This window comes from Oreochromis aureus, linkage group 10 (genome assembly GCF_013358895.1).
Source record: "Oreochromis aureus strain Israel breed Guangdong linkage group 10, ZZ_aureus, whole genome shotgun sequence".
Taxonomy (NCBI): Eukaryota; Metazoa; Chordata; class Actinopteri; order Cichliformes; family Cichlidae; genus Oreochromis; species Oreochromis aureus.
This window is the reverse complement of record NC_052951.1, coordinates 34,822,806-34,844,329: the sequence shown is the minus strand read 5'-3', so window position 1 is coordinate 34,844,329 and position 21,524 is coordinate 34,822,806. Positions and strand designations below refer to the sequence as shown.

Here is a 21,524-nt window from a genome sequence, read left to right as displayed (position 1 = left end):
TTATGGCTGCTCTTCATCTTTATTGTCCACTGAAAACAGTGTGATAGAATAGAATAGAACAGCCCTTTATAGTCATTGTACATGTACAACAAACTTGTGAGAGCTCCACGTCACTGCAGGAGTAAAAGCATATGAATACTAAAGACATCAGGAATAAACTGCAAACAGGAGAGAGATGTAGAGTCAAGGGCAGACAAGAGAAAGGCGGGGTGGGCGGGGTCACCTGTGATGGTTCACAGACAGGAGGAGCTGGCGATGGCCTCCAGGGTTGGCAGTGATGTTTTGGGTGGTGTTAATGACCCTCTGTGCAGCCTTCCTGTTCTCAGTCGTGGCCTCAGAGTACAAGCAGCAGGAGCACGCTCTCCACTGAGGAGGGGAGAAGGTCAGCAGCAGCTCCTGGTCCAGGTTCTTCTTCCTCAGCACATGGAGGAGGTGCAGCTGCTGCTGGGCCTTCTTTACCAGGGCGATGGTGGTGTGGGTCCAGGTGAGATTAGCAGAGATGTGGGTGCTCAGAAACCTGAAGGTGGAGACAGATTCAACCTGTTCTTCATTTATAATGAGGGGGGTGGAGCTGTCTGTGCCTCCTGAAGTCTATTATCAGATGTTGAGCTTCAGAATACTTTCTGAGCGCTGGTGGGACATGTTCTGTACGCTGTGTCACCTCCATCAGAGATGGGCCCAACCACGGTGGTGTCACGGTGGATGGAGACGTTGAGGCTGGGTGACAGCAGCAGGCGACAGGAAGACTTTTATTCTGAAGGACGTGGTTACCGGAAGTAGTAGTTTGTTGTCATTACCGGAGCGTGTCTGTGTCCTCCGGTGAAATAACCGGTAAACTGTACTATAAACAGCGTAGAAAGTGTGCGCGCGACATTAAACAGGTGAGAGCAGCTTCGCAGCAGCCGTGTGGCGGGAAACGGACGCTGTTACCGGTGTGGAGCGGCGCTTCGAGTCACAGTCACGGAAGTTGTCGGCTAACGTTGCTAGCTGCTGTGATTAGCTCGGCTGAAAGGATTAGCTCCCGGGGCTGAGGACACTGGCGGAGGGCTCGATGGCAGCGAGGAGGAGCGAGCCCGGGGAGCCGTGAAGGTGAGCCTTGTCACCCGGCCTACCTGCTCACAGCCGCACGTCTGCCACGTCAGAGGACTGCGTCACCTGTGCAGGTGAACAGGGACGTGTTCAGAGCGCAGACGCGAGTAATGGGACCGAACTTTTTACGTGATGTTTCTGTGCTGTGGGTGAATTTCTCTGCAGATCAGCAAACGAACCGTTTTAAAATGTTCTCCGTGACCGCAGCTGTGCAGGTGACCTTTAACCCCCCGCTCGTCAGTACCGACACAGCTCAAAGTGCATTCAGAACATTTACATGTTCAAATAGGAAGTGTGTCGGTGACCTGACCTGTGCTGCCTGGTTTAAACATGGTGAATATTCAGTTTTCAGTAAACTGCAGTGCACGGTGTGATCCAGACCAGCTGCTGGAATCAAATCACATAGTGACTTATCCCCATAATCTCCCGGGGTGAGGACGCACCAAACTCCATTTAAAATTGCTAAGATTTTAAAGTGCGCATCAGCAGAGGGCGGTGCAGGCTCAGAGGCTCATGTGTGTTTTAGGTGTCAGCGAACAAACAGCAGATACCACTGATAGCTCTTAATGTTCAACCTTGGTGACATCACCACAGCGTGAAAATCCTCCGTTAGTATTGAAGCTCCTGGTGTGTTTACCTGTTTATGGCTCCACCCCCCAGGATGCTCCAGGGGCCGTACAGCAGCCTGGACCGGGACCGGCTCCTCATCCGGCTGCCGTTCAAAAGCTTCGCCGTGGGGACGGTTCTGCTGCCAGTGACCGGCTTCATCGCCTGCATCTTCATCTCCCTCTTGTACCACTATGAGGACGCGACGTACACGCACTGTAAGGTGAGTGCTGATGGCGAAGGAGACGCCAGCAGGAAGCTGCTGATTTATTTAAGCCACAGCCAGCTGACGAGTAAAAATGTAAATTTAGGCTTTTCAGACTCACGCTGAACGTCTGGGTAAAGCGTTACCTGGTAGCGGTGCGGTGATGACGCTCCAACGCCACACGTCAGCCTCAGGTGTCATCAGGACCCGCCCACCTGATTCACCTGAAGTCATTTTTCTTCCAGGTGTCCAACTACCTCCCGTCCATCAGCTCCGCCATCAGCCGTGTGCCGGAGCGCTACATCTGGCGCGGCTGCATCGGGCTGCACTCGGCGCCGCGGTACCTGGTGGCCTTCGCCTACTTCAGCTTCTACCGCAGCCGCTTCGCCAACAGGCTGCTGGAGCTGCTGCTGAGCGGGCTGGCACTCCTCTGCAGCCTCGCCGAGAACACCGGCCTGGTGATGCTCACGTACGTGTCGTCCACGGAAACCTACAGTGAGTACAGTGCAGTCAGCTGACCCAGGTCCTCCAATCAGGAGTTAGCCCTTCAGACATGCTGACGGCCGTTTGTCTCCACAGGTGTTCATAAGTACGGGTTCATCACGTTCATAGGGAGCTCGCTGGTGCACATGCTCATTACGTGCCGGCTGTGGTACGTCATCAAGAGACACTACGTGAGCCCAGAGGTAACCCGCCCTGTCAGCGTGCTGTGCGACCACAAACACAAACTTCAGTCGTTTGTCTCGTTCAGTCGTAACAGATGAGCTTCAGTCAGCGTGGTCTCGTCTCAGGCTCAGTGTTAGTTTTCTTTACCAGCTGTTTGGGAGAAACGTAATAAATTAGTTTTAAATGTCCTTCAAAGCTTTCTGTAGACAAACTGCTCGATCAGTCGGTCACGGTGAGTTCAGGGTGTCCTGATGATATCTGAGCTGGCTGTTCTTGATGTTACAAAGCTCTGTGAGAGGATCAGTAGATCCTGAGCAGATCAGTCTGTAAATGTTTATGGAGGTTTTGTTCAGGTCTTTGAAGAGTTCTTGTGGTACCTGAAGGCATCATGAGGGTTCCCATCGTGCTGCGAGCGTCCTCGTCCACGTCTGTGTCTGTGGAGGATTTCAGATCCTGACGGTGGTTCATGTTGTTCCTGTTGGGGTTCAGGTGACGCTGGGGCAGGTTTGTTTCTTCTAGGCATGATTGAAGGACTCGAACACTTCTGAGTCCTTGAGGAGGATTTTGGATTACTAGTAGGTCCTGCTGGTACTTTGTCATTATGGTGGTTAAGTGAATTTCTGATTAGGATCACATGATTCTGGAAGAGGTTTTGGTGGACATTGTTGAGGACGAAGGATCAGGTAGTCGGTTCTGTCTCTGTTTGAGGTGCTCAGGTGGTTCACGAGGTGGTTTTGGTGCTGTTGGTGAGGCTCCACATGTACCTCAGGGCATTCATGTTGTTGTTTTAAGGAGGATTTAAGGATACACCCGTAGGCTCTGTGAGAACGTGATGTAGCTCTAGAAATACTAACCCATCCCAGCTGTGGGTGTGGAGCTCTTTCAGGGGTGTTTGCTCCTCTATTCTGAGGTTCTGTGCAGGTTTGGAGGCCTTCTTTGTTCCAGGAGTCCTAGAGGAAGATCTGGGGTTGGTCCTGTCAGCACCTGAGGCAGTTCTAGGAGTGAGACCTCCTGGAGCCAGTCCCGACTTTAGTGAACCTGCTGAGATGTGCTTGTAAGGCTTATTATGGTCTGCAGAACCTTCTAGCATTTCTTCTGTTTTGGTCGCCCGTGTTGGTGACCTCGGTGTGCATGAAGGGCTTTGTAGCGTCTTTCTGAAAGCCTGTTGGTGCTCAGGGAGAGTTTTGGGATACGCGGTGGTTCTGTGGTTCCTCGTGAGCTTCAGGACAGTTTTGGTGTTTAACGTCTCACCAGTAACATCCACCACTGGTCATGGAGCCAGTTTGCTTCTTTGTCTTTCATTTCTTTGGTAGTTTTCCATAAATCTGATGTTTATTTCCCTCTCTGTCCGTCTCAGGAAGTGACATCATATCGCTGGAAGCTGCGTCTCTTCCTGTTCAACATCAGCTGCTGTGTGATCGCCGCCTACTTCTTCAGACGCCACAACAAATACTGTGAAGCAGGAAGTAAGTGCCGCTCTGCTCCGTGCTGTCTGTGCTGCTGCTCTCCGTGTCTCACGCCGTCTCCGTGTCTCACGCCGTCTCCGTGTCTCACGCCGTCTCTGTCTCTCCTCCAGTCTACTCCCTGTTCGCCGCCTTCGAGTACCTGGTGGTCTTCTCCAACATGGCCTTCCACATGACGGCCTTCTGGGACTTTGGGAGCAAAGAGGTGACCGTGGCCACGCCGCCGGAGGACAAACGATACTGAGCTGGAGGGGCGGGGAGTTTCTGCCATTTCTGAACTCATGAACAGAGAGAGGAGTCTGATGACATCATTCCAACGACATCCCTGACCTTCGGAGCGGGACGGCGTGATGGAGACGTGGACCAGAGTTCTTCTTCTCTTGTTGTTTCTCTAGTGCGCCTGTGTCTTTAAATTGTCAGAAATGATGCGTATTGATGATGTCATTGATGGATCAGCCCACTGTGATGATGTCACACTTGTTTGTTTACAGAAACAGCTGATCAGGGTTTTAATGGTTTTATTTCCACACAGATAAAAACAATCACAGACGCCTCAGAGACAGAATAAATGTGATGATGATGATTTCATGGTGGTGTTCTTCATCCTCGTCGTCACCTGATGTGTTTAGTTTATAAAAACAAAAAAAGCTTTTCCAAAGTGGACGATGAATAAACGCTGAAGGAGAAAGTGTTGGAAATATAAAGTATAGAAATAAAAATGAACCTTTGAGCAAAGAACAAAATGTTTTCAGAGGCTGAGACGGTCTGAGCATGTGCAGAGGATGGAGGCGGAGCTGCCGGGTGGGGGAGGACCTCTGAGGAGGTTCATGGCTGCAGTATTGTTTGTAGCTTAAACAAACCTGCAGCACGTTACTGACAGCACACAGGAAATCATTTTAGTTACACAGGACGTGAAACGCTGCGCGTCGGTTGGAGGCTTACAGACTTACATTAATGTTCGCTAACTAGTGACAGAATCAATCACTGAGAGGAAAATACGGACACAATCGTGTGTTTCTGTGTCATAAAGTGCTTCCGTCCAAAGTCCTGTGACTCTCTGACCCCTGGAAGGACAGAGGTCATGGCGCCATGTCACACTGGTTATAATACATTCTTCTCTCATAAATGAACACAGTGGAGTGGACAACTCACCACTGCAGCACTACAGTGATCCTCTCACACTGATGTTTAGTTTGACTGTCCTTATTTTCCTCTGAGGTATCGATTCTGTCACTAGTTAGTCTGAGTCTGTCAGCCACAACCAATCAATTACATGTTCACATATGCACTAACATTCCTCTGCCTATGAATAGAAGTATTCACTGTTGTATTGCTTTGTATATAAATAAAGACCAGAGCGGTAACAGGGCGCGCATCACAGGGCCCCCACTCTGGTGTGAGCGTTCTGTGATCGCCCTTGTATACAAGTGAAAAACACAGCGTCTGTGTGTGTTTCTACCCTTAGACTCTTAGCTGAAGAAGTGTCTTTAGAATAAATCTCTTGACATTTTGGTCCTTCGAGCCGGAGCAGAAATATCAGAACTGTTATCTGTGACTCTGTTCCAGGATCTGGCATACTGTTTCCTGACGCCGTGGAGCCAGCACCGAAGTCTGTGCACAGCCCTCTTAGACGAGGAGGACCCGGGACGTTCGAGTCCGGGCCGGTCTGGTCCACGGCGATGGGATTCAGTCTGACGATCCGAACCACCAGTGAGACGTCTGAGGGTGAGAAACACTATTTTTGATATATAAAACGGCCGCAAAGGTTTAAAGAAATGTGATAAATTAGGTTTAAGTTCGCCAAAAGGAACTGTGTTTAGACTGGTTTTTAGAGGTAACCGTTAAATACTTCGTAACAAATTAGCGCGCAAATGTCTATGTGTGTATGTGTGTAGAAGTAAGTTGATTTTACAGCACAATACGCTGCTGAACTACTCCTATTTTATTTGTTTTCTTTGCTTGAGGCTCAAGTACTGGTGACAAAAGAGAACGGTTGAGTTTCGTCTCGTAAAACTGATACCGCTTCATTTTTTAGAAGTGAAGTAGAAGGCCGTATCAGTAAACCACTCTGGAGTCAGGCGTGCCAGTGACGGCCCAGCAAAATCTTTGGAAATGGGTAATAAACAAGCAAAATTAACGCCTGATGAGGAATGGTTAGAAAAACAACAAACAGGAGCAGGTAGAATAAGTGCAAATAGGTGGAGAAATCCACAAAAAGCAAAGAACCGCAGCTGGGAAGGAAATGCAATCCTCAGCTGTTACCCAGCTGAAAGCTGTCCTGAAACAAGAAATTACATTAACAAAAGACCCAAAGAAGAAATTAAAACATGAAGAAGAATATAAACTTTTCCAAGCATGGGAAACTGAAGCTGAAAGGAGAACTGAAAATAAGAAAAAGAAAGAGGAAAATAAAAAACTATTTCAACGCACTTTCATTAAAGGATTACTACCACCCATTAGGTCTCATGTAGAAAAGCATTGGGTAACGCAAGATACGGGCACAGCAGATGAGGCGTTTCAATATGTTAACCATGCACAGACAGCGGTGAAACGGAAAGAGAAGGTCTCAGTTTTTGCCCTCGATGCTGACACTGTTCTCACAGCTTTTAGTGGAGGCTACAGGGAGGCTTCAGAGGCCAAAAGAGAGGAGAGGAATGCATAGGGGAAGAGCAAGAGGTAGAGACAGACCTAGATACACACCAAACAGTAATTATAGCACTACATGCTGGAAGTGTGGAAAAGAGGGACATTTTGCACGTGACTGTAAGAAACAAAGAAGACAGTGACTCAGGATAGTAGCTCAGGTGAAGAGAACAGTTCAGATTAGGAAGAACATAATAATCCCTCACCAAGTAAAAATTAGAGATCCAAGTATAAGTTTAAAAAGGGCTGGAAACAGACCCAACTGAATACATATAAATGCAAGAGGAATAAAGTTAAATAAAACAACTGTAATGTATTCAAACTGATAAAAGCAAGGATAACAACCTGTAAACTGGTATGAACAATGAAACATAGTTGGGATGAAGACCGTGCCCAGACTGAATAGAACGAAAGAAAATACATAACTCACACAAACACATATTAAATGAAATAGAGAGATGCATGAGGTATATTAAGGTTGTGTCATTGTTCAGCCAAGGAAAGTGTGTGAAAAGGAAAATGTCTCCAGCTTGGGACGGGGTGAAACTGCAGATCACCCCCATCCCTCGATGGATGCAAAATAAAATATAAATAAAATATTGTAATATACTATTGCTGTTATATAAAAGATAATAACATTAATAATAACATAATATTAATATGAAGAGGCACCTCAGTCAGCTATGATGTGAGGTGGATAATTGTTAAAAGTAGTCTGCATCAAGCTTAAGGTTTGCTCAAATTCAGTACAATGACATATGAGATGAAGAAAATAAAGAAAATATCTAAACTAATTAAGTGCATAGAGGCACTTGACCTGCTTGTAAACCTGTCATCCTAGATGAGACATTGCTGAAAAATAGAGCACACCTATACTAACAACTAAAAACCCTGTATACAACAGCTAAAGCTGCACAATTGAGAAGCTGAATTAAATATGTGGTCACTGCTAAGCTGATGAGCAGGTTACACATTTTTTAGAGCAGGAGCTGCAACATGCAGCTGTCTGTGAGTCCAGTTTTTTTTCCCTCACGCTTCTGATTTGTCTTTGGCAGCAGCCTTTTTGCATCCTGACTGATGTGTGTAAAGCGTTTAAGTCATCAGTAACTTGTTTTTGTTTTGTTGGTTTGAAAAATGAATAAATCTGTGATCATACTTGTGGATCACAGTGACACATAATGATTAGGCATATGATTTACTAATGCAGATGTAATAACTTTATTCTAAAATTCAAGGAGAACAAACAAGAACACCATCTTCAGTTATGTCTTGTTGTTGTTCTCTGTGCAGTGTGCTGAGTTTTGTTTTTTGTTTCTTTTGTTTTTTGAACTGTTGCTTGAGTGATGAGTACTGTAACTTCTGTTCAGAGCCAGCTGAGAGCTGGGTTGTCTGTTTTGTTTTAGGTGACAAGCCAGAAAAGTTAAAACTTAGTTTCTTGTTTTGAAAAAAAAAAAGGGGGGAAAGGGAGGTTTTGTGTTTCTCAACCAAGAACAACAACAATTTCATTTTCTGTTTTTGAGAAAGGAGAATTTAAAAATAATAGTAACAATAATAAAACAAAGAGTGATGTTTTGCTTAAGTGGTGAAGACAGCTAATACTGCAAAATACCATTTAGTGCATGATCTGCGAGCAATAAATGAAATCATCTTATTTATCTTTAAATAAACTCCAATTATGGAGACCTGAAGTCACATGCTTAGGGCACACCCTCAGGTGAAGGCAGAAAGCTACTAAACAAAGAAAAGAAGCCATACAAAATGCGCCACAGCCACAAACTAAGCATTCACATTCTTTCTAACTCTTAGTGAGCCTGAGTTATGACCTTGGCTCCCTGTTTTTCTGCTTCCACCAAAGGTGGGGGTGACGCTCCCGTGGCATGTGCTCTGTTCTCTTTACTATCACAAAGAGAAAAAAAAAAAAAGAGAGAGGCCCCTACTCTCTGAATACAATATTCTTTTCATAACTCGGCGGTATGAAATGTCATGAAACAGTGTAACTCACTCACAGTAAATCAGCAGTATAGGATAATACAAACCTATCTAATAAATCTAATGATTTTCACATTCTTTTAACTCAGAAGTATGATGTGGCCTACAGCAGTGTCATGATTCACTCATTTTGATTACAGGTATAATGTAATATAATCTCACAACTGCTACAAGCACATTTGCCTTTCTTAACACACGTGAGTGAAAGGCAACTGTTGAGAAAATGCTCTTTTGGGTGAGACAGGCCCAGTGGCCCTGCATGCAAGCGTACTAACACACATACATGCAATGAAGAGCAGCTTACACTACAGCACACACTATACATGCGCCTATATCTCTCATTAGTGTTAAAACAGGGAAAACTTAATAGTTTTGTTATCAAATGCTGAATTTATCCACTGCTGACATTTAACTCTCCAGCTTGCAGGACAATAGGTGAAACGTTTGTGAAAATAGAAAAGAAAAAGAAAAAAAATAAAATAAAAGAGAGAGTCTGGTATGACCAAGTAGTAATCAGACAAATTTAGTTGGTAATACAACAAATTGTGAGATGTTTTCTGCTGATTGAACAACACAAGTGATTACTGACGATGTTCTTAAGAATTTAAATATCTACCTGTGTTGTCCTGTCAACTTGGTGGGTTATGAGTTGATTATATTGTGAGGAAAAACAAAAAAGGGGGAGAGAAGGCTGACACAGGGCCTGGCCCGGTGTTTCTCCCCTCTCTGAATAACACAGCCAATACAACATCATTTTCCTGTTCGTCTGTTTTTGTTTTGTTTTTGTTTTTCCTCTTTATGTTTAATTACAGGCTGCTTTGCCGGTCCTGAAAGCCGAAGCTGACCTGGACTCCTGCTCTCCCCTCTACCATCCTTGACGTGACCCTGACCAAATGCTGCAGCAGCTAGACCCATAACAACAATCTAAATATGTCAACAGTGCTACAGGAAAGCGATCTCATGCAGCAGAGACGGAGAGCGTTAAATCCTAGGCCCGTTTCACTACACGGGGGAAATTTCCAGACAGCTTCAGCTGACAGAGCTGTGACGAGACGCCCATTAAGCCCGAATGAAAAGTAAGGCCGAGCAAAAGAATGCTGACCTTGATAACTCTGCATTAACACTGTGCAGGACAGTGATGGACCAACACGGATGATCGGGCAGCAGAAGAAAGGGCATGCCAGAGACAGGAGGAGCAACTGAGGTCAAAAGGCACCTCAGAATGGACAAAACACAGAAGAAGATGCAGGTTTCACCTGCGGTGAGCATGGACACTGGAGAAAGGACTGCCCCAATTGGGGCCAGGACCAGGACAGACTGAACTTTGAGCAGCAGCAGCAATGGTCGCAACCGGACTGAAGAGGAGGAGGGCAGGACCCCAGGGCACGCTTCAGGCCGTGGTTTACCCAAAACACCAGAACAGGAAAGTGATAAACACGCCAACATACACAAACATACACATCTACACACAATGACTCAGAATGAAGAGAAACACACACCTGAACAGACGTGCACTTGTTGATTGAGTGAGAAATGACACACACACATCAGACAATGTACACTCATCAAACATGACTGATGCCCTGAACGCCTTGAGACAGATCCAGCAGGCCCAAAATCAGGACTATGTAAGTAATACAAGTGACTGCTAAAAAGACTACTACTCCCTTTTCACTGTGCAATACTTTTTGTTAAAAACCAACGGTGCAATAGACTTCAATACTTGAAATACTTGAAATACTTGCGATTCCTTTGTATTCTTATTCTTATTTATTCTATTTATCCCTTTTTGTATTTTCACTTTTATTTTGTGTCTTTGTAACATGTATACTGCCATGTCTAAAACTCATGATTAACCGTATAATTGTTTCCACTGTTGCTGCATACATAGCCGTGACTGATGATGATGATGATGATGACCCCGACCTGTTGGAACATGAAGACTTTGTGTGATTAATGATGGTGTGATAGAAACTGTACAACAAGATGTTACATACTGATATCTCACTTGAAAGTTATACTGACAACAGGAGGGAATGTCAATGGAAAATTGTACTTAGTAGTCAGTATAAGCTTTTAATGATATAAGTTTGCATATGATAGAATACTGTATGTTGACCTTTTGATGACTTAGACTGTTGTCCACTACAAGACTGTTTTATAAATTCTCTCTCACAGCGATAATAGCTGAACAAGCAGGAAGAGGAGAGCTGGACACTTTTATCTGCGCTCTCTAACAAGAAGAGGGGCTGCGTCCTTCTGAATCTCACAACACACACACATACACCTGAACCACTCTTATCTTCACATATGCACTAACATTCCTCTGCCTATGAATAGACGTATTCACTGTTGTATTGCTTTGTATATAAATAAAGACCAGAGCGGTAACAGAGCGCGCATCACAGGGCCCCCACTCTGGTGTGAGCGTTCTGTGATCGCCCTTGTATACAAGTGAAAAACACAGCGTCTGTGTGTGTTTCTACCCTTAGACTCTTAGCTGAAGAAGTGTCTTTAGAATAAATCTCTTGACAAGTAGATATTTATTTAACCACAGAGGTAATATCTGTAATTCAATTGTTTTATTTATATAGCGCCAAATCACAACAACAGTCGCCTCAAGGTGCTTTATATTGTACAGTAGATCGCACAATAATACATACAGAGAAAAACCCAACAATCATATGACCCCCTATGAGCAAGCACTTTGGCGACAGTGGGAAGGAAAAACTCCCTTTTAACAGGAAGAAACCTCCGACAGAACCAGGCTCAGGGAGGGGCGGGGCCATCTGCTGTGATTGGTTGGGGTGAGAGAAGGAAGACAGGATAAAGATATGCTGTGGAAGAGAGACAGAGATTAATAACAGATATGATTCAATGCAGAGAGGTCTATTAACACATAAGCTGTGTCCCAAAGCGTAGGCCGCATCCTTCGGCAGACCTGGCCTTTATGGTCTATGTGGGCCGGGTCCTTCAAAAACCGAGAAGGCCGGAAGTAAACAGCTGTGAAATGGGACGGTCTAGCCTTCAGATTAGCGTCACCGCTGTCTCGGTGGAGTTTAATAAACTCGGCCGTCTGCTCCTTGCTATGTAAAATATAACAGGACACTGGCGTAAATTCTCGACCGTCTCACACTTCTGTTTAATCATTTTTGTGTTTGACGTTTATTCAGCTGTGTGAAAACCACCCGGGGGATTAATAAAGTTTTATTTTATCTAATCTAATAACTTTCATCTCAGCCAAACGGATTTACTGAGGAACAAATAAAACACTGAAAAAAGCCCAACAGTAACATTTTTAAGTTATCTAAGTGACTTATATATCATGTTTAACCTGAGTAGTGAAAGACAGCGGGGGTTTGAAAGCGATTTGCCGGGAGTTTGCTGTTCTCGCCGGCTCTAGTGACCCTCGACCTCCCGGTCAGCTATCAAGCGGGTGGGTAACAGACGTCTCAGAAAACCTCGGCGTACTTTTGCAAATATGCGATGTCTTGATAAACCGAGCAGATATTTGAAATTTACACCGCCACTTTCTCGCCTGAAAATATGTTAAAAGTTTATTTTGTGACCCAGAAAGATTAATAAGAGTAATATTAAAACTTAATAGTGGCCGCCATTGTTGGAAACTGAAATTGGCTGGGCCACACTATGAATTCTGGGATATGGTGTGCCACGAAGGACACACCCGACCCATCCTTCAAATTCGGGGAAAAGGAGGACACATTTGTCGGCTGCATTTGGAGGAGTCTACGAATTTGGACAGCCTTCGACGCGTCGCTATGACGTAATCGGCCTTCAAATGCAGCCTCAGGAGGATGCAGCCCATGAATTTGGACACCCCCCCCCCCCGTTTCTCAGCACACCAACTTCAGCAGACACTAAAGAGAAACTAGGAAATGAACTCTGAACATTTAATCTGTAAAAATGAACATTTTTGGTTGGTGTTTTTAACACTGACACTGTTTCTGAAAAACATTTTTGAGAGTTCTTAAATCTGGTTCTTGTCATTCTTTTACTGAATAGAGAGAACACGACTCAGTTAGTCAAAATATTTATAATTTATTTATTTAATCATCTTCCAGAAGAGAGAGAGCCTTGCACAGCCCAAAAGCCAGTTGCAAAATCTCTCGCATTAGAAGCCAAAAATGTGTCTCATATAGGTGTTAATTTGGTCCTTTCAATTCAATTCAAATATTTATTGTCATTGTCAAAAAACAATGAAATTGCATTTGGAGCTTCCATACACCCGTGAATAAAATAATAATAAGTGTAAAATGACTCCAGTGCAATAAAACAGTCCTTAGCAACAACATACAACATGACAAGTAATATTTAGAAGTTGGATATGGTTATTGTCCGTGAGAGAGAGGGGGCAAAGAGTTCAGAAGCCTCACAGCCTGTGGATACAGGCTGTTGGCCAATCTGGATGTTCTGGCCTGTATGGACCTGTACCTTCTCCCTAAGGGCAGCAGATGGAAAAGGTGGCGCGCAGGATGATGTTGGTCCCGCAGGATACTGTGCACCCTCCTCAAACAGCGAGTGCGGAAGATATTACTAATCTCTGGCAGAGTTGTTCCAATAATTCTGCCAGCTTCTTTCACCACCCGCTGTAGTGCTTGCTGATCAGCCTTGGTGCAGCTGGGGAACCACACTAGCAATCCATACATCAGAACGCTGCTAATGGCACAATTATAAAAGTTCAGCATCAGAGGTCTGGGAATGTGTGCACTCCGCAGTCTCCTCAGGTAGTAGAGGCGCTGTTGGGCCTTCCGTGCAGCTAAGGTAGTATGGTTGCCCCAGGACAGGTCCTCGGTCACAGTTACCCCCAAGAATTTAAAACTGCTCACCCTCTCCACCTCCTCACCGCCAATAAAGAGAGGCAGATGGTTGCTGTGACCCTTCCTCCGGAAGTCCACAATGATCTCCTTGGTCTTTTTGGCATTTAAGACCAAGTTATTGTCGTGGCACCATGCCTCTAGTTGTTGCACCTCTGTCCTGTAATTTGTCTCATCATTGTCAGATAAAAGTCCGAGCACTGTAGTGTCATCGGCAAACTTAACTATGAGATTGGACGCACAGGAGGAAATGCAGTCATAAGTAAAGAGAGTGTATAACAGAGGGCTCAGGACACACCCCTGAGGGGCACCGGTGTTGACCACAAGGGTAGAAGAGGTGTTCTTACCCACTCTGACACTCTGTCTACGGTTAGTAAGGAAGTCTGTAATCCAGTTGCACAGAGAGGAATTAAGACCCAGTTGGTGAAGTTTGGGACGGAGTCTGTATGGCCGGATGGTATTAAAAGCCGAGCTGTAATGTACAAAGAGGAGCCGTGCATACACATCACACATAGTTTTGTTAAAAACAACTCCTTCTGTGTTCTGTCTGGTTTCCTGTATTTTATTAATATGTCTCTGTAGCTCTTCACTAAACTTCCTATTTCTTAAACTTCCACTAACTGACCTCTGACCTAGTTCTCTCTCACAGCTGGCCTTGCTTTATACAGGCCTGTATTATGAAAATACATAAAACAATATAATCAGAAAATAAGCACAAATAACATACATTTATTCTTTAACAGAGTTTACCTGGTGACGTTCCCACACTACAGAAGGTGACAGATGATTGTGCTGAGTGCTTACCACTCACAGCTGAGTCAGACACTGACCACACGCGACTAATCCAGACAGCTGTCTGTTTGGAGACAAAGTCATTTAATTATAATAATAATCTGTCAGGTTCGGTTAACCGAGCAGTCCACGTAAACCCAAACTTACTGTACTTATAAAATACGAACATCACACTGAATATAGTGACGTGAAACTAAACACGTGATCACATTTTGTGTAAATCAGAGTTTCTTTGAAATCAGCTGCACAGGACTGTCTGCTGTGTTGAACAGGAAACAGGAAGTGTTGAGCTGAAATATGATCAGGATGATTCTGGGCTCAAGTGAGTCGCAGGTTCACGCTCTGACAGCTCTAACAGACTGGCATCCAGAGCAGATGATCTGAAGCGTGTGCTGTGGGTGCAGCTGACCCCTGACCCCAGCGTCAGGGGTGATTACATAACAATTTCATGTTGTGAGACGATAAACGGGCTTCTTCATAAACATCATGTTCTGTTTTTCAGTTTCTTTTCAGAAGAAAGAAACTGAAAACTTTTCAGGAGAAAAGAAACTGACCTGAAACATCATGTTCTGTTTTTCAGTTTCTTTCTTCTGAAAAGAAACTGAAACATTTCTGTTTAACCGACACACCTTAAACAGGAGCCAACATGTCGGAAACATCCGCAGAGTACCTGGGAATGAGTCACATGGGATATATCCCATATAGCCTTCATAAAATGGGTGGAGCATGAACCCACCTGGGAATCTTCCGCGTTGGGCTGACGAGTTGACAGAAGTCTTACTGAGTAGAGTGTAGCAGGGCTCACTGGGAGATCGACTGCTTTGTTCTGTATCACAGATTTTTCATTAGCACCATCATCCTGCACTGTGGACATGGAGGCTCAGAGAAAAAGCAATGGATCGAATGCAATTTTTATTCACAAACATCATTTATGTTTGCACGATTTGAAAATGCACAATCAGCATTTGAGGAACATCTATCTTCTAAAAACCAACGTGCCTGAATACCCTCAACCAGAGTTTCACGTGTCCAATCTGAAACACGACACACAGCAAGGAGGCTTACTGAGGATCTGGAAGGACGAAGGCTTTAAGGATCCTCACGGAGGGATGAAGGATCCAGACGGCCTGTCCCTGGTGTGGTGGAGTCTGGCTGTGGGCCCCCAGGAGATCCAGTCAGCTGAGACCAGGCTCCTCGATAAGTTCTACCCAAACCGGATGGAGAAGCAGGCTGAAAAGAAGCCGAGCTACCTGGACGAGATCTATCCAGACCGGAACAAGCAGGAGAGCTTCCTCTGGAAGTTTGCTACCTCTCCGGCCTTTGGCGAGAAGTCCAGGTTTGGATCGTACCGCTTCACCTTCCCCCTGCACGAAGTGGTGACCGCCTACAGCGAGCAGGTACTGGGGGGGTTAAATCAATGTGTAGCTCACTGATTGATTCTGCATTTTAGGAAAACGTCATTTCATGAGTACTTTTATTTTTAAAACACTGGTGAGTTTATCCATCAGCTCAGACTGAAAGAGACACGATGGCCTGAATTAAGACCTTAAACTCCTCAAGGCTTTAAGGTCTAACAGCCTCAGAGACTTAAAGACCTTGAAAGTCATGTGACCAGGAGTAATCTGCCAACCAGCTCCAGTGTGTTTGTGCAATTCAATTCATTTTTATTGATAGAGTGCCAAGTCACAACAACAGTCACCTCAAGGTGCTTGACATTGTAAGGTGGACCTTACACTAATACAGAAAAACACATGCTGTGGAACAGAAGCAGAGACGATTAATAACTCATGATTAAATACAGAAAGGTGTATAAACACATAGTGAGTGAAGCAGGGTTGGATCGAGAGGTGTGCCACCCTAAAATGTTCTCCTGCCACCTTAGTTTTGTATATTACGGTGTTGTTTATTAAAATAAGACAGCATTAACACTGTGAGCCTAGCTACAGTTAACACTGAGTATAAATTCTAAAACTGAATATAGTGAAAAAATGTACCATGTGAACCAATAAAAACATAGCAGCACGTGGGTTTTGGTTGTTTAGGAAGAGGGGAAAGTTTTGAGATGTGAGAGATTTGTGACGTTTAGCGTGGAGTGTGTAGTTAGTGTGTAGTTAGTGTGTAGTTAGTGTGTAGTCTAATCTGTAGTGGTTCAGTCTGCTTCGCGGAGGGCTTTCTTATAAATCAGCAAACTATTTCTCCAGGCTAAATGATGATCCTCTAAATTTGTGACACGCCATTTCCTCTCCAGCTTACGAGTTATCTGCTTTAGGCTACGTGTTTGAGAATTATACCACGGAGTCAGGTACTTCGGATTTGAGGCCTTAGTTTTCACAGGAGCTACAGTATCCAGAGTCGTACGTAGTGAGGAGGTAAAATTATTAACAAGATAATCGACCTCTGTTGGAGTAGCGTTCAGATAGCTGCTCTGCTCTATGTTGGTACAGGGCATTGAAGATGATAACAGTGGGTGGATTATATTCTTGTGTGATTGTTAAACGGTGTACAGTGTGTCAGGTTGGTGACCTTTGTATCAGGTGTGTCTCTCACACTGAAATTCCTGTTGTTGTCTCCAGTTTTGCTCCGGAGCTCCGCCCATGATAAGGGTGTTCAAGACCTCCCTCTACAATCAGGAAGTGCAGTACGCTGTGCTGATCCACAGCCCGGCCAGAGAGAAGCTCTTCTCAGAGTATCCTTTGCTTGCTTATGATGACCCGAACGCCGTCTTCACTTACAGAGACGGACACTTCATCTGGAGGTCACAGGCCATGTGCGAGACACACAGGTAAGTGTTAAAAGTCTCCACTGAAATAAATGTGATCAGTCACTTTGATGGGATCTACCACTGATGATGATGAAGATCTGCTGTAATATTATAAAAACCACAAACAAAGCCAAAGATGACGGACACAACGAGTTCATGCAGTGTCTGATAGTCATGTTTGTTTTTCCTTTAATTTGTCATTGGTCTGCTCCCTCCTGACCTGAGCATCAGATTTAATGCTGGCACTGAGCGCTCTGTCAGGGAAGCAGTCTGAAGTCCTCTGTGAGCTGATTGGTTGTGTCTCTTTCTTCTCAGTTGGAAATTGATCCAAAAACCTGACAAAAACCAGATGGAAGCTGACAGTCTATATTCTCATCAACATCAGTTTTATGTTTGGGATAATGTCGCCGTCGCCCTGCACGTGGAGCACGGACAGGTACCTGCCCCTCCTACTCCTCGGTCTATAGAGACACCTGAAGCATTTTACAAGAAGAACGCTGTTGCCTATAAATTTGATAAGAATTGAAACAAAGCGTTGAACTTTCTCACCTTGTTTCTCTGCTCGGTTTCTTTTTCAGGTGCTGAAGTTTGACTGCGATCGACTGAGAGCAAACCTCACGTACTGTGAGAAACCTGAAGAGGATGTTCTAACAAACCTCTTGTTAGGTGAGAAACCTGAACAGAGTGTTGCACCTGGAATCCAGTATGACAGCTTTGAAAATGCTAAATCGTTGGTTGGACATTTGTGGCCTGACGCAGGCTTCCCCCTGGGGAAGGAGCCTTCACTCAAGCTCATTTTCTAAGGTAATGAATCAGTAATTAAAGGAATAGTTTCTGCTGTCATTACAAATACACAAAAGCTGACACATGGACACACAACTACTAAAGGTGAAGGTAACAATCCTCACCTGTGATCTATTTGCTTGTAATTATGTGTTTATGAAAAGTCAGTGAGTTTCTGGCCTCCAGATAGACCACTGCATGTTTTGCTGGTATACTGATGACACCACCGTGGTTGGGCTCATCTCTGATGGAGCTGAGACAGCGTACAGGGTGGAGGTAGAGAACTTGTCCTGCTGGTGCTCAGAAAATAACCTGAAGCTGAACATCCTTCAAACCAAAGACCTCATCATGGACTTCAGGAGGCACAGACAGGTCCACTCTCATTATAAATGAAGAACAGGTTGAATCTGTCTCCACCTTCAGGTTTCTGTGCACCCACATCTCCACCAACCTCACCTGGACCCACACCACCATCGCCCTGGTAAAGAAGGCCCAGCAGCAGCTGCACCTCCTCCGTGTGCTGAGGAAGAAGAACCTGGACCAGGAGCTGCTGCTGACCTTCTCCCCTCCTCAGTGGAGAGCGTGCTCCTCCTGCCTGCTGTTTGTACTCTGAGGCCACGACTGAGAACAGGAAGGCTGCACAGAGGGTCATTAACACCACCCAAAACATCACTGCCAACCCTGGAGGCCATCGCCAGCTCCTCCTGTCTGTGAACCATCACAAGTGACCCCGCCCACCACCTGTTTGACCTGCCACCCTCTGGTCTGTGCCTGAGCTCAATCAGGTCATCCAAGACACATCCACCTATCCACCTCATCAATCGGAGCCATGATCTGAGTAACCCTCATCACTCAGGTCACTCACACACAGACTGTTCAGACCAGGTCGTTTTTTGCACCGCTTCCAAACACTTTGCCTTTCTGGCACAGGTGGCTTTCCTCCAGGAGACCCACCTGAGTCAATCAGAACATGATAAATTGAGAAGAGAAGGTTTTAAAAACGTATTTTTGTCTTCATACAAGGGAGGACATAGGAGAGGAGTTGCTATACTTATTTCAAATGCAATTAATTATGAACATATATCAGAACTACAGGATGGGGAGGGAAGGTTTGTAAAAATTACGGGTAAAATTGAAGGTCAGGAAATGACGTTTATAAATGTGTATATTCCTCCGGGAAGTAACTGGACAATATATAAACAAATATTTGATTTAATGGTGAATTCACAAGGTCTGGTAATCTGTGGAGGTGATTTCAATATTAGATTGAACCCTAAACTAGATGTGTCTGGAGCATCTATTAGCTCAAATGCTCTTACAAAGAAATTTAATCAATTGATGGAGGAATTGGGGATAATTGATGTTTGGAGAGAGTTACATCCTAAAAGTAGGGACTATACCCACTACTCCTGTCCCCATAGGACTTATTCTAGAATGGATTACTTCTTTATGTTCAGTAGTGATTGTACTAGAGTAAAGGAATGTAAAATTAAAACGATAGATCTTTCAGATCATAGCCCCATTTCATTGTCTTTGAGTTTAGAGAAGAAAGCCAGGAAGGTGCTGTGGAAATTGAATTCAACTATATTAAACGATCCCATATTAAAACAAAAGCTAAGAGAAGAAATAAAAGATTTTCTTGAATTAAACGATACGGGGGAAGTGTCGCAAATCATATTATGGGACACCCTAAAGGCAGTAATGAGAGGACAAATAATTTCAATGACCTCCCATCTGAAAAAGATAAAGATGCAAAAATTAGTTAACCTTCAGGTAAAGTTAAAACAACTACAACGGGAAGATGGATACAAAGGTAATTTTGAGATAAAAAAAGAAATTTAAAAAATACAGGTTGAAATCGATGAAATTTATACGCAGGAAACTCAAAAGAAAATTATTTTTTTAAAGCAGAAATATTATGAGATAGGAAGCAAATCCTCTAAAGTCTTAGCTTATAAACTGCGTAAACAGAGACTGGAAAACACAATTCTTAAAATAAAAAACCCTCAAACAAAGATAATTGAAAATCAATTAGAGAAAATTCAAGAGAGCTTTGAGGTGTTCTATAAAGAACTGTATACCCAACCACAAACAACGGATGAAATAAAAATTGATAATTTTTTGAACAAATTAAAATTACCAACTTTAACAAATCTCCAAAATGAAAGTTTACTCCAACCAATAACAACCAAAGAACTTCACCTGGCAATATCCAAATTAAAAGTAGGCAAGAGTCCGGGTTCGGATGGGTACACTGCAGAGTGGTATAAAAACTTTAAAGAGGACTTGCTCCTATTTTATTGAAAACATTCAATTCGATTATGCAAAAGGGTAAATTACCCCTTCATGGAAGGAAGCAGTTATTTCCATCATTCCCAAAGAGGGTAAAGATAGGACAGAATGTAGCAGTTATCGTCCGATTAGTGTATTAAATTTGGATTATAAACTATTTACAGCAATTCTGGCACGGAGATTAGAAAAAATTTTACCTGACATTATAGACCTGGACCAGTGTGGTTTCATTCAACAAAGGCAAACAGTGGACAACATAAGGCGTTCCCTACATGTTATGGAACAAATAAATAGAGATAGGGTCCAGGCAGTGTTGGTGGGACTGGACGCTGAGAAAGCCTTTGACTCAGTCAGATGGCTTTTTCTTTATAAGGTACTGAAGACTTTCGGTTTCCATAATAAATTCATCTTAATAATACAATCCCTTTACGATAAACCAAGGGCTCGTGTGAAAGTCAATGGAGATTTATCTGAATCTTTTTCTCTAGAAAGAGGGACCAAGCAGGGTTGTCCAATCTCACCACTTTTATTTGCACTTTATATTGAGCCTCTTGGTCAGTTTATAAGAAACAATACCAAAATTAAAGGTATCGTAGCTGCTGGTGAAGAACAAAAAGTTGCAATGTTTGCAGATGATGTCTTGGTCTTTCTGAGGGAACCTGAAGAATCATTTGAGGAGTTGATGTCTTCTCTATCTATCTTTGGAGAACTGTCTGGTTATAAATTAAACCTAAACAAAACACAGGTAATGACACTAAATTATACAGCATCTAAAACTCTACGAGATAATTATAATATAAATTGGGAAGCTGAAACACTTAAATACTTGGGAATAACTCTAAGAATATTTCTAATCTATCACAAGTAAATTATGGTCCCTTGTCACAGGCCATAAAATTTGATTTAGACAGGTGGAATCTGGTGCCTTTCTTAAATTTAAATTCAAGGATATTAGCAGTGAAAATGAACGTACTCCCAAGACTCCTCTATTTATTTAGAACTTTGCCGGTGGAAGTAAGTCAAACACAGTTCGGGGAATGGGACAAATAGATTGCGTGTTTTATTTGGCATGGGAAAAAACCAAGAATTAAATTTAGATCGTTACAGTTAAGCAAGGCAAAAGGGGGGGCAAGGCTCCCATGTTTACAATACTACTATTACGCATCTCAGGTTATCCCCCTGCTGCAATGGTGTAACCCTAATTTGACAGCTAAGTGGAAATCCATAGAATTTAATAGAACCCCTAAATTTCAACTACAAGCCTCAATTGCGGATAAAAAATTGGCAGACCATTTAGAAGATAAAGGAACATGGATAAGTCACACTCTAAAAATATGGAATAAAGTGATTAAAATATGTGGTAGTGAACAAATACTAAAAGTATTTAGATGGTGTGCTTA

At 43.7% G+C, this 21,524-nt stretch overlaps 2 protein-coding genes across 4 annotated transcripts; both read left to right on the top strand.

Moving 5' to 3' along the window:
* The first annotated feature begins 54 nt into the window (after positions 1 to 54).
* LOC116324806 (post-GPI attachment to proteins factor 2-like) lies at positions 55 to 4,612 on the top strand. Of its 3 annotated transcripts, none has more exons than XM_039617968.1 (6): positions 55 to 484; positions 1,750 to 1,918; positions 2,146 to 2,395; positions 2,480 to 2,586; positions 3,924 to 4,032; positions 4,143 to 4,612. In XM_039617968.1, exons 2-6 carry the CDS (start codon positions 1,751 to 1,753, stop codon positions 4,271 to 4,273), a joined length of 765 nt encoding a protein of 254 aa, XP_039473902.1. In that variant the 5' UTR covers positions 55 to 484; position 1,750; the 3' UTR covers positions 4,274 to 4,612. The 3 variants fall into 3 exon arrangements, with proteins under 3 accessions (XP_039473902.1, XP_031601415.1, XP_031601417.1); XM_031745555.2 differs by lacking the exon at positions 55 to 484 and adding an exon at positions 491 to 1,089; XM_031745557.2 differs by lacking the exon at positions 55 to 484 and adding an exon at positions 491 to 1,163.
* Positions 4,613 to 15,050: 10,438 nt separating this feature from the next.
* LOC120442138 lies at positions 15,051 to 20,092 on the top strand. The gene is made up of 4 exons (XM_039617897.1): positions 15,051 to 15,685; positions 16,862 to 17,070; positions 17,365 to 17,485; positions 17,628 to 20,092. The coding sequence occupies exons 1-4, from the start codon at positions 15,161 to 15,163 to the stop codon at positions 17,850 to 17,852; spliced, it is 1,080 nt and encodes a 359-aa protein (XP_039473831.1). The 5' UTR covers positions 15,051 to 15,160; the 3' UTR covers positions 17,853 to 20,092.
* Positions 20,093 to 21,524: the final 1,432 nt, after the last annotated feature.

Bases quoted from the DNA above. Each gene is read 5' to 3' on its own strand.
- LOC116324806 (XM_039617968.1), top strand. From the start codon at position 1,751: ATGCTCCAGGGGCCGTACAGCAGCCTGGACCGGGACCGGCTCCTCATC. The intron at 1,919-2,145 runs GTGAGTGCTGAT...TTTTTCTTCCAG, and splicing joins CGACGTACACGCACTGTAAG to GTGTCCAACTACCTCCCGTC. The intron at 2,587-3,923 runs GTAACCCGCCCT...TGTCCGTCTCAG, and splicing joins GACACTACGTGAGCCCAGAG to GAAGTGACATCATATCGCTG.
- LOC120442138 (XM_039617897.1), top strand. From the start codon at position 15,161: ATGGAGGCTCAGAGAAAAAGCAATGGATCGAATGCAATTTTTATTCAC. The intron at 17,071-17,364 runs GTAAGTGTTAAA...CTTTCTTCTCAG, and splicing joins GCCATGTGCGAGACACACAG to TTGGAAATTGATCCAAAAAC. The intron at 17,486-17,627 runs GTACCTGCCCCT...TTTCTTTTTCAG, and splicing joins TGCACGTGGAGCACGGACAG to GTGCTGAAGTTTGACTGCGA.